The sequence below is a fragment of the Pantherophis guttatus genome, chromosome 1 (assembly GCF_059756535.1).
Source record: "Pantherophis guttatus breed Tessera chromosome 1, ASM5975653v1, whole genome shotgun sequence".
NCBI lineage: Eukaryota > Metazoa > Chordata > Lepidosauria > Squamata > Colubridae > Pantherophis > Pantherophis guttatus.
The window spans coordinates 112,282,413-112,295,590 of NC_142063.1; the positions used below are offsets into that span (position 1 = coordinate 112,282,413).

The 13,178-nt window shown below is 38.4% G+C and overlaps 1 protein-coding gene across 5 annotated transcripts in view; it reads right to left on the reverse strand.

Annotated features, from left to right (window-relative positions):
- Positions 1-13,178, reverse strand: part of DAGLA (diacylglycerol lipase alpha) — a 92,829-nt gene that overhangs the window by 28,666 nt on the left and 50,985 nt on the right. For 2 of the 5 annotated variants that reach the window (XM_034420186.3, XM_087881441.1), the window contains exons 2-7: positions 12,523-12,652; positions 5,563-5,599; positions 4,460-4,598; positions 2,202-2,413; positions 852-953; positions 113-251 (exon numbers count right to left, since the gene is read on the reverse strand). In XM_034420186.3, the coding sequence (XP_034276077.1) occupies positions 113-251; positions 852-953; positions 2,202-2,413; positions 4,460-4,554 (548 nt within the window). In that variant the 5' untranslated portion in view covers positions 4,555-4,598; positions 5,563-5,599; positions 12,523-12,652. The remainder of the gene's footprint in view (positions 1-112; positions 252-851; positions 954-2,201; positions 2,414-4,459; positions 4,599-5,562; positions 5,600-12,522; positions 12,653-13,178) is intronic. The other 3 variants (XM_034420184.3, XM_034420185.2, XM_034420187.3) reach the window with 2 other exon arrangements.

The window sequence follows — 13,178 nt, forward strand, 5'->3', positions numbered from 1 at the left end:
ATACACTCATTTGTGCTTATCTACATTGAAAACAATAGATTTGCATTTATCTAAATTGTAAATCTATTCTCTAAAAACTCCGAGTCAACCTCTACAATTACAATTTACTTACCTCAGGTTATATGTTCTTAGATTGCGCTGTCTCCTCTTTGTGGCTCGCAATTTAACGAAAGTCCGTCCTGTTGGGTCAAAGACGCAGAGGACAGTGATGCAGACGCTCAAAATGACTACCCAGTTGCAGACGACCATTCCTAGTGAAGCAGAGGAGACAGATGATGAGGCCCAGATTGTAAGTGGCAGATCTGACTCATTTGTACTCTTTGCTTTAAGTTTATGTATTCTTTTTCACAGAGTAATATTCCCTGTTTGATTTTATTTGACAACGTAAAGATAATTCTTGTACAAAACGTCTGATATTCTTGGAGATTCTGTAGCATCATAAATATATCATAAAATATATTTAATGAGGGTTATCAAGCAAGCTGCAATGGGTATAAATATTGTGAATAATAATAGTGACCCCCAAATAGTTACATATGCATTACACCACTTTGTTCAGTCTACATCTTCAGTCCTTCACAGGATCATGGCATAAATGTATATAGAGCACCTTTTTTTTAAGCACAGCCTAGTTAGACTTCAATAGTTATTTCCTTTCTAGTTCTAATACTAATAATTGTTATGCCTATGAGTAAATGTGTATGAATGTTTTTAGTAAAACTAAATTACAACAGTGAAACAGCAAGACCTCACAAATTATGCTTGTTTAGGTCTATGAACAGGTTAAATCACAACACACTATGGTGCATAAACATGATTTTAAATACTTATAAATACTTATAAGGACATACCCAAAGTAACACTCTTGGCAGTAACATCATTGCAGGAACTGTAGTACTGGGTTAACCAAACAATGCCCACAATAGCGTAGACAAATTCAATCACCAAGATTGCTGGAACAATAAGAACAGAGTGTACAATGGTATAACAACAATAACAACAGCAACAACAACTGATTTCACCATATTTCTGAGCAGCAATTCTTAACCAATGAAAAAAAATATCCATTCTGATGTGTCATTCTAAATGGGATGATCTCATTGCAGCCACACTAGAAGAAATTAGGTGATTAGCTTGCTTAGATATCGAATTATAACATCTATCCTATTCCATGGTGACATTTTATGGCGATCTTATCATGGTTTTACCTTAATTTAATATTTAATCTCATATATTGTATTTCTCACATATATATTTGCTGATGTTTTATTTAAACTTATATTTTTAAACTTATATTTGTGTTTATATGTATAATGTGTTTTATTAGTGTTGTACATCAGAGATTGCATAACCTTTGTATATGCCATAAACTAAATAAAAATAAATGTCATTCTAAAACTTTTCACTTTTACCCAGATAAACATGCAATGTAACTGTCTAGGAGAAAAATATTAAAGAATGATAATGGGAAACCTTAACTATAAAAATGAACAAGGAAAGCATCCAAAATGTCTTATCTCTCTATAGCACATATATATCTACATATATCTGTATGTAGACTTTTTTGGAGGCTTGGAGTGAATAGCATAATATATTCCACACACACTTTTGGGAGGGGTAGATAGGCATTAGATTTTTTTACAAATGAAAGCTCATGGTAAGTGAACAAAGGAAATAATGGTGAGTTTGAGAAAGATAATTATAGTATGTGTTTCTCTTCACAGAATAGTAAACTACATTTACTTATCCTTAAAAGTATCATGTTAACATGTTTGTCTTTGCTGAATACAAGAAACAGCACACATGCACCACTGTCAAGGCATCAGACAAAGTATATGTATTTCATTAATGAGGCTGTCAGTTTTTTAACAATAAAATAATTCATAAATGTGCATTTGCCCACGAAAAATTGATACAGATTTTATGGAGGCATAAATAGGCTTATTTTCCTATTTGGGGGAAAATAGGAGTATATTTTCCCATATCTGCAAAAGTAATGAAACAGTGACTAAAGATGCAAATAATATTTAATTTCAGCAGGCATATATCCAGATGCAGACGTTTTTTGGTGCCACAACTGAAAATGCCCTTGGATCACTCAGTGTTTGTAAATATTATGAATGGAGAAGCCTTTGAGAGCATGACAGCCAGCTGCATCAAGACCAAACATTAATAAAAACCCCTTGGCCGCTGCCTCTTACCCAGTCTGACGTATAGCACATATTGCATGGAATCCCGGGGTTCTGTGTACAAGATGCTGCCACGCATGCTGAGCCAGATGATTGCAACTTCAGCGATCATGCAGCTGAGCAAAATACCCAAATAACCTCTGCCATGGTCCACCAGATTGAGAGAGCAGGTTTCATTGGGATTGTATGCCAGTCCAAAGAGCACCACAGAAAGGATGATGAACCTGCCGTACACAAGCCACATTCACTTGACAAAGGCTGAGACAATACACACATGACCAAAAACTTTTAGCCATATAAGGAACAAGAAGCCTAACATTTATTAGTTTTTTAAAAAAACTGTTGTGGTTTGTTTTGCTTTTATATAAACTGAGAAATGAAATATCTCTTTTTTAATCCCTGGGAATAGTTAGTACTATATAAATAACCAAACTGTTTGCAGTTTTTGATATTAACTGCTGCCAATAAAAGCTTATCCCACAATAAACTACTACCGTATCTCTAAGATATTGTAGTATGTGTAATATTATATTCACAGATAAATTATTTTGATGTTATTCATAAAGTAAACATGTCAAAGTTTCAGTTTCTAAACGGATTATCACATTGCTTTTAGTTGATTTCAGGTACGGGGGTTATGTGATTCTCAGATAATAAAATATATCAGTTCAGCCAACAGCAAACCTGTATTTCGTTTATATCATTAATTTATGGGTGCTATGCATTCTTTGTGCTGCTCTAATAGTAAAATGCTGGTGGTTAGCTAACAAAGTCCCCCCCACCCCCACCCCGCCCACATACTGATTTCTGGATGGTGTCCCAGAACATACTCTGTGTTCCTCTGCAATACAAAGGGGGGAAAAAAGGCTGCATCAATCCCCTTGAGATTTATCTGTCTCTCCATCATGTAAAGAGGCCTGGAAATGGGAACAGTAAAAACCTGCACATACTTCAACAGTCAGCAGAGGGCAGGCAAAAATGTTATCAGGCACATACTTTTTGATTCCCATATGCCAATTATATTGTTTTTATCCCAGCATATAATTTACCATGCTTGCCAACGCATTCACATGAGTGCACACACTTTCTTTCTCTCTCTCTCTCTTTCACACACAATGCATCTTAAATATCACAGGCTCCTAAATGTCATACATTTGTTTGCTCATGAGGAATCTACCCAACAAGATGAAGACGACACGTAAATGCCATTACCACCAACAATTATTGTTTTGTCCATGAACAGCAGAGTTCAGGAAACAGACATTAGGCTAGCAAGTACTAATCTGTTTTATATTAGAACCTTGAAATTTCACGACAGAAAACCCAGTCTCACAGAAAAAGAATCCTGAGGTCAGATATTAATATTAGGTATCAGAACCGAGAAGAGGTCATTATCCTTTCACACAAAAAAAACTTTTTCCACTCTGTTAAATCTCTGATTGGGAGTGTCTGTCTGTCCGTCCGTCCATCCACCCAATTTTATGATTTTTAAGGTCAACCAGCTCAACATGTATTTTTATCTCCTTTCTCACTTCCATCAACTTCTTGTAACATTTTGTATAATAAAAAGATCTGGGGATCTCAAAAATGTGTTTATGGTTTTGTACATATTTATTTCTAATAAAGATAACACCACTGTAGTTATTCAATTTTTTTCTCCTTGGGAATAAGTATGACTCACTTTAATTACAAAAATATTAATGGGCTGATATGGAAGAACTGCATTTGCCTCCAATCTGGTTTTGAGTTCTCAAAATGTAGCTTGATCCAAGAAGCCCTGCTTTTAATAGTTTCTTAATTGATGCCATCATGGTTTGGCTTTCTCAGTGGCAGTATCTACATAGAAACCACTCAAAACAATTCTAACTTTTCTTTTGACACTGACAGTATGATTTGAATGGATTTATAATATTAATTATCATCCACTACAATCATGGGTATAATTTCTGTGGCTTCCTTTCTCTTTAATATAATTCTGTTGTTTTTCAATTCTTTTTAGCTGATTTAAGAATAAACTGGATACTCCAACAACTTTCCTGAAGGCATTACAGAACCATAGTAGTGGAACAAAACATTTAAAAAGAATTATTTGAGTCAGAACCTTATACTTGCATAGATCCATTTCCATACTGCTTTGTATATATGAACTTTAGCAGAATATTTTAAATTGCAACGTAGTATGAATACCTGGACATGAAGATTACAAAACAAATATCAATGGCTTATGACCTAACAATAGAAGTCTTCTTCTCATGTATATTTTCACTTACCAAGTTGTATGAAGAAGAAAGAGAAAAATGGCAGGCAAAACAAGATCATCACTTCCCACAGACCAGCGACGACGGAACACCACAATGCCTGGCATGGCTAGTGAGCCTGAAAAGGGTCACCGGGCACAATATTAACTTTCTGTAATAGAAATACAAAGAACAGGAACATAAATTGTATATATGACAAAATCAATATTGTTGCTACAAATTTACTACAAAATATATTGTCTAGACGCATTGCTTCTAAAATTCTGTTAAAAGTCTTCGACGAATCAACTGCAACTCTTTAAACTCATAACACATTTTTATGAGAAGTTAGAATATTTAAAATAAATTAATACTATTTATGTTACTTATAGAATAATCAGATTCAGTGGGTCATGAAAATGGAACCTTACATCACAAGTGTAAACCTAGTTTCTTTTTATTTTAAAATATGCTAACATTACAGAAAATGTGGATTTTAATATATTTGATCCTTCAGAGAACATTTAGCAGATGTTGGGTGCATCTTGTTGCTTTTGGAAATCAGCAAAATATAGCCTAACTGACATGATTTGTGCTTGTCTTAGTATTGGCACATTTTGAGTTGACTCTACTGGATTTCTGTTTGTAAACATGAATCTATTTTTGTTGGTTATATTCACCTATTTTGAAAGTTTGAAATTCAATGTTTGAATTAGGTTTTGTTTTGGGGCTTTGGTTTCTGTAAAAAACAAAGGAATGGGACTATTAATAATTTAGTTTGTTTTGGTTTCTTTCTTTTTTAAAAAATAACTCAACATTGTTACCACCATTTATAGACACAAGGAAAGACAGAAACACACACACACACATACACACACACACACAATCACACATTATTTTGATCGATTTGATTTAATAAAATATGAAAATTACATTAGATCTAGAGAGGTAACAAAGTAAATTAATATCTACAGTAATCTACAAACTCATGCAGTTATCAATGCAAAGGGAGATGTACAAAAATTGCTACAACCTCTATTTTCTACAATGTATAATTGCATAAAAATTCTTTAAAACTTTATAATATCATTTCTATTATTCATTAAAACTTTGGGGGGATCTGTATCTGAACTTACCATGAAGCATTTTTCTGACTACTACTAGATGATAAACCTGAAAAGAAAAAATTAACTCCTGTTCAAGTAAGAAGGCAGGGCTGAACAGAACTGTATTCCTGGTTCTAGAGAAAATTCCCTTTAGTCATAGGAATTAACTTAAGCTATATAGACTATATTTTATTTCTTATAACCAATAAGGACGTGGACAGGATCTTGGGGCGGCTGAACGCAACCACATGTTTATTGGACCCGTGTCCCTCCTGGTTGGTGCTGGCTTCCCGGGAAGTTACACGAGGCTGGCTCCAGGGGATTATTAACGCTTCTTTGAGCGAGGGTGTCCTGCCAGCCGCCTTGAAAGAGGCGGTGGTGAGGCCTCTCCTCAAGAAGCCATCCCTGGACCCAGCTGTTTTGGCTAACTATCGTCCAGTCTCCAACCTTCGCTTTATTGCGAAGGTTGTTGAGAGTGTGGTGGCACGACAGCTTCCCCAGTACCTGGATGAAGCTGTCTATCTGGATCCGCTCCAGTCCGGCTTCAGACCTGGGTACAGCACGGAAACGGCATTGGTCGCGTTGGTGGATGATCTCTGGAGAGCCCGGGATAGGGGTTCTTCCTCTATCCTGGTCCTATTAGACCTCTCAGCGGCTTTTGATACCATCGACCATGGTATCATGTTGCGCCGGCTGGAGGGACTGGGAGTGGGGGGCACCGTTTTGCGGTGGTTCTCCTCCTATCTCTCCGACCGGTCGCAATCCGTGTTGACGGGGGGCAGCGGTCGACCCCAAGGCACCTTGTTTGTGGGGTGCCGCAAGGGTCGGTCCTCTCGCCCCTCCTGTTCAACATTTATGTGAAGCCGCTGGGTGAGATCATCCGTGGTTTTGGGGTGGAGTTCCATCAGTACGCTGATGATACTCAGCTGTACATTTCCACCCCAGACCATCCCAATGATGCCTTGGAAGTGATGTCCCAGTGCCTGGAGGCCGTGCAGGTCTGGATGGGGAGAAACAGGCTTCGACTCAACCCTTCCAAGACCGAGTGGCTGTGGCTGCCGGCGTCCCGGTATAGCCAGCTGACGCCATCGCTGGTTATTGGGGGCGAATCATTGGCCCCCACGGAGAGGGCCCGCAACTTGGGTGTCCTCCTGGATGCGCGGCTGTCTTTAGAAGGGCATATGACAGCCGTGGCCAGGGGGGCTTTTTGTCAGGTTCGCCTGATACGCCAGTTGCGCCCCTTTCTGGACCGGGACTCCCTACGCACGGTCACTCAAGCACTCGTCACTTCTCGTCTGGACTATTGTAACGCTCTCTACATGGGGCTCCCCTTGGGGTACACCCGGAGGCTCCAACTGGTGCAGAATGCGGCTGCGCGGGGGATTATGGGAGCGACGGGGCGCTCCCATGTGACTCCTCTCCTGCACGAGCTGCATTGGCTTCCGGTGGACTTCCGGGTGCGCTTCAAGGTGTTGGTGATCACCTTTAAAGCGCTCCATGGCTTAGGGCCAGGGTACTTACAGGACCGCCTTCTGCCACCAATAGCCTCCCACCGGCCGGTTCGCTCCCACAGAGAGGGCCTCCTCAGGGTGCCGTCGGCCAGACAATGCCGGCTGACGACCCCCAGGAGGAGAGCCTTCTCTGTGGTGGCACCTACCCTATGGAACAATCTACCCCCAGAGATACGAGTGATCTCCGACCTTCGGATTTTTCGTCGGGCCCTAAAAACTTATTTTTTCCAGTTAGCCGGTCTGTCTTGATTTTAGGGTTAGTTTTAAAATTTTAATATTGATTTTAAATTGACAAGTTTTAAATTATAGGCCAAATTTATAAATTATTTTAACTTTATTTTTTAACTGTGATGTTTTGTATAGATGTTTTTATCTTGGCTGTTCACCGCCCTGAGTCCGAAAGGAGAAGGGCGGTATAGAAATTTGAATAAAGTAAATAAATCAATATAATAAAACATAAAGGAAAAGGATTTAATCTGGATTACACACATGCTACTTCACTGGATACTGTTGTGTTATCTCTCCAGACAAGAATATTTCATTGTTCATTTCAACTTGATCACCAGAAAAAGTGAGCCTACAGAAAGTAGCTTACTGGGGTTAACATCTTCAGCCTAGAGCACTCTGTAGATTGTGCAGCAAAGGCCACATCTGCAGAGGCAAATTGTGTATCTTGTAGTGTCAATAAATGTGGAAAAGCTACGGTAATTTAATTATCTACATGCAGAAGTCTTTCAGAACTATTGCTACTTTGAGGTTTGCTCATATTACTATTCCTCTGAAAGGTCATGATCCCCCTAGGGATTAGATACTACATTCATGAGTCAGCCAAAAGATACATCCTCTAGCCACCAATTTTCCAGATTTGCAGAAGAGGCCAATTATTGAAATTCCAGTGTATGGTTCAGATAAATTGGAAGTGGCTGGCACACATCCAGTTTATGCCATATATACATTCCCTAGATTTAGAATGGATTTGGGAGCAGAAATAAACATAATTTCTTATGGCCACTAAAAGGTCAGACTTATTCTAGATATAAAGTAGGATATATCTTCAATTGTTTTTTTGCCTTGGTGGGTGGCATATATGTGTATATATACGCATCTATGTACTTTCTAACAAATCTAACATTAGAAAGACAATTTTGTTGCTTGTATGTACACTGAGAGCTTACGTACTGGAGACAAATTCCTTTTGTCTCCGGTGATTGGACAAATTCCAATCACAATATTCTATTTCTATTTCTATTTCTATTTCTATTTCTATTTCTATTTCTATTTCTATTTCTATTATTTCTATTTCTATTTCTATTTCTATTTCTATTTCTATTTCTATTTCTATTTCTATTTCTATTTCTATTCCTATTCCTTCCACATCCTCTTTCTTCAACCTTCATTCATTCTGAAACTTTTTCATCCTACAGTCATTCTACTTTCATTCCTGTTTCTTTCACTTTTTGTCACCTTCCATGTCCATTTGCTTGGACTGATATAATACACTATTTTCTATGCAGTCTACACAAAACTAGCAAATATGTCTATTCAGTTTCAGTATTTAGTGGGCCTATTTTTAATATCCTTAATCAAATGGCAGCTGTGATTTTTAGTCATTCCTTGTTCACTACTTGTACAACTTGTACAAATGCAAAGAATTTTTTGCAACTATGGCTGAAAATCTATGAAAAACTATGGCTGCATTACTATTACTATTAGTCTTCTCACCGTTCCTATCACCCATCTCCTCCCACTTATGACAGCATGACTGTAACTTTGTTGCTTGTATCCTTACGATTTATATTGATATTGATTGTTTCCTGATTGCTTATTTGTACCCTATGACTATCATTAAGTGTTGTTACCTAATGATTCTTGACGAATTATCTTGTCTTTTTATGTACACTGAGAGCATATGCACCAAAGACAAATTCCTTGTGTGTCCAATCACACTTGGCCAATAAAGAATTCTATTCTATTCTAAAAAAAAAAAAAATCTGATAACAGTTAATAATCTATAGTAAGCCTCAACAAGGCACAAAGTTATCGCAAATTTTAAGATATCAATTTCTTTTTCCTGTATTTTAAGTTTTTAGCAGTTTAAGCATGAAGCTACCAGTAGCACTCTCAGTACTGCTTCAATGCATCTTAGTTCTAATCCCTATTTGCCTCCATTGTTTTTTCAAGTATTAAACAAGCATTGTTTTCTTAAGCAAAGAACAAAACCTAGATCATCTAGTTTCTATTATGCATTATAACTAGGCCTTGTTTCACAGGACACTCTTTTAGTCATTCACAATGTATACTTCTAATATTATCAAAAGAGTTATTGTTTGATACTAAATTCAACTTCCATTTTAAGAAATGGTTTATGATTTGGCAGTTAAGAGATGAAAACTAATCAAACCTCTCTCTAAGATTATATCACAATTCCTTTCTTTCTATAACCTACTCTTTTTAATCATCAAAACCATAAATCACAAAGTTAGTTTCTTTTTTTACACAAAAGTCCATAAGGGGTTCATAATTTCTCCTTTCAAATAACTAAACGTGCCCTAGCTATTTTCACAGCCAACCAGAGTTTAACTTCAAACAAAGTTGTTCAAATGATCCCTAGAATAATTCTCATAGCAATCCTGCAATAGCTCATCCAGTCCTAGGAGAGCCCAAATCACTTGACAAAGAACCGTTGGCTGGCTATCTATGGATGAAAGAGTACAGAAGTGAGAATGCTTTGCTGCTCTTACAAATTACAACTTATAATAAGTTCTTATCTGTGCCTAGTTGCTTTTATTCTTTGTCTTTCTCCAGCACTGCTCTAGACATCACTTGCATTGTTATAGAGCCCTCCTACAAGGATTCTATAGGATCCATGATCACAGAAAATCTGCATGGGTGCTAATGGATCCAAACCCCTCATCATGTGCTCATTTCTAAGCCATGACTAACACCTCAGTTGAATTGTGCACCAGAGGTTCATGAAAGATCCAAAATGCTCTCTGAACCCCAATGAGGTCCATCAATTACCTGGGGCAGACTGACTGAGTAGTCCCAATCTCCCTGCAGTAAGATTTGGCTATAAACTCCAGGGCCAAGAGGGAGTAATCTGTCCATGGCAAGGGACTAATGTTAACATCCCCTAGCCATAGCTTACTTTTCCACTGCCCTGAGACAAAAGCCAGGCCCAATGTGTGATTATGATGTAGGCCATCAATAAGTTCAATGGATCAAGTCAATGGTTGCCATGGCGCCATGAACTTTCAATCAACGGGCCCAAAGAATGAGAAGGGCATCCTCAAGCACCATTAGGTCCACTGGCAACTCAGCCACATAGTCAAGGAGTTCAAATAGAGCCACCGCTAAGTATGGAGGAAGGCAAGCAATAAAACCAAATGACCCCTATAGCCCAATTCCACAAAAAGGCTCTCCCATTTGGCTATGTCTGGCAACCAAACTTTTTCAGATAACAGCAGCCACACCCACCTCTGCCCTGGAATTGCAGCTGATACCACACTTAAAACCCAAGAGTGTACATTTTTCAGAGAGAAAGATCCCCTCTCTGCATCCAACCAAATTCCATAGGCACCAAGATGGCCCCTTTACCCATGATCAAATTATGGATGAGATGAGCTTTGTTGGAGGCTAACTTGACATTAAGCAGCAGCAGACCAAGCTCTGGGGCAGAGTGCAGCGAGATGGAATATACCATATATTAATACCACACTTAAACACCAGGTCCATCTTCCCTGAAATTGGCCTGACCCCTCCTCTTGCCATATTTTCCCATTACTTCATTTCTGTCCACCATAATGCTCCCTTCCATCCCAGCTCTTATGGGTCCATCATAATATTATCAAACATTCAACACCACTACTCTTATATCTCACATGAGAGCAAGAAGCCAGCACAACTTCACCATATCTCCAAAACCAAAAGAGTCTCTCAACCGGCAAATCTCCCAGACATTCTTTCTTATTCTGTCTTTAAACTTTATTGCTCTAATTTCCCACCAAGGAAGATAGCATGTATTAATTTTTTCCCTTTCTATTATGCTAAAAATCAAGATGTTGATTTGTAGTGCTCCTTGCTTTATAAGAATACAAGGTATTCATTTTTACAGACAACTACTAGAAATAAGTAAAGTAATCTTTCACTCGTCTTGCATTTTGGTATCACACACCATTTCCAGCAGTGACAACACATGGTGATTAAAAGAGCCAAGTATAATTCATTCTAACAGCTAACCTGATATAGGATATTCTTTTCTCCTTACAGAAATTGTGTTCTCTATGGGACTAACTTTTGGATCTATTTATGCCCAAACTAGTACTTCCACTAGTCAAGACTAAGAATAATCCCATATGCAAATGACTATGAAGAAGTATCTGATTTTTTTATACAGGTAGTCCTTGTTTAACGACCACAGTTGGGACCAGCAACATTACTAAGCAAAGCAGTTGCTAAGTGGAAAATCACATGCCTGCAACTGTGCTTTCCAGCTCAAAACTGGTAAGATTAATCAGTTTCATACCTTTCGCTTTCATTTGCTTCCTAACCAATCCAATACGTTTTGGAATGCACATGCCAGTGCTGGGATAATTAACAAGGAATTTACTGTTTGTATTTACATTCATTGTGAAGGGGGAGAGGGGGAAGAAACAGGTCAGACACAGAAGGGACTGCCTGCAAAAATTGCTTGTTCCCCTCTCACATTCTTGCAGAATGGAGAGATTGGGCTGCTGGCATGGTCACATTGTTTTTTATGTGTATTCTCACTGTGTGTTTCCTTACTCTCTTGTAATCCCTTCCTTTCTAGTCTCTCTGCTCTGCAAGGTGGGAAAACAGAAGAACAAGTCAAGCATAGGACAATGCATACTGATGAGTGTAATGGAGATAACATGACTGAGGACAGCAACATTGTAACTTTGAATGGCCATTATATGAGGCAATTGGTAAGTGAAAATTATTTGTAAAAGCAAGGTAAATGTTAAATGAAAGGAGCACACTATTAAAAGCAACAAATCATTCATATTTTGTATATGAAAAAACCAGTGGTGGGGTGCTACCGGTTATCCCCGGTTCGGGCAAGCCGGTAGCAGCAATGCTGAGGTGAGAACGAATCGGTTTGCTCCGACTGTCAGCTGGGCCCCCCTGCCCACCCTTGTGCTATACCTACCTATATTTGTTTGTTTTTAGCCCAGCTGATAGGCGCAGCAGAGTGGATTGCTGCGCCTCAGCTATTATGAAATGGAATGCATGTGCGCAAAGTGAACCGGTGGTAACACCGGTTGAAACCCACCATTGGAGAAGACCTATAATTATGAACACAGTAAAATGGTTAAGGTAAGTTAGTTGACTAATCTTTCACCATCAGTCTCCATGAACAAAATTATGAAAATTCTATCTTAAGTTATGGAACAGAAAACCATGCAGAACTGTAGCTTTAGACAAAGGAAAGAGAAAACTGAGATCAAGATATGCTTACATAGCATGTAGAGCATGTAATCCAGTAGAAGCACATTCTTCTGTCACAAGAAGCTTTATTGGGAAAGTCTGTATCCATGGATGTAGACTTTGTGAATGAAGGAGGAACCAGCATATTCACCCTGTAGCCACTGAAAATCCCAGGGAGAAGAAAAAAGCAGCTCAGTGAATATTTGTTAATAGACTGTTATTACCATCATTACTGCCACTCCTCTGTTCAACAATGCAAAGATTTCTCCAAGCATGTGAAATGGGGAGCATAATTTATCCACTTCTTTCTATATCCTTATTTGGCCAAAAGACTATGGGATAAAGGAAAGAAAATAAGATGATGCAGTGTTATCATATTGAGAAAAATACCAAGAGAAAGAACAGCAGTGAAGCAATTTTGTCTCTTCCACAGGAAATCTAGCAGGTGATGGTCATGGCTAGGAGAGCTTTGGAGAGCTTCAATTTATGCACCAGTTGCAGCCTTTCTTAGATCAGACTCTATACACTTAGTCACTCAAGCCCTAGTCATCTCTCATCTGGATTGTTGCAATGAGCAATACATGGGGCTACCCTTGAAATGCATTTGGAAGCCTCAACTAAATACAAAGTGCAGCAGCACAATTAGTCTTTGGGTCCCATAGAATGGCCTATGCTACAGCACTGTCT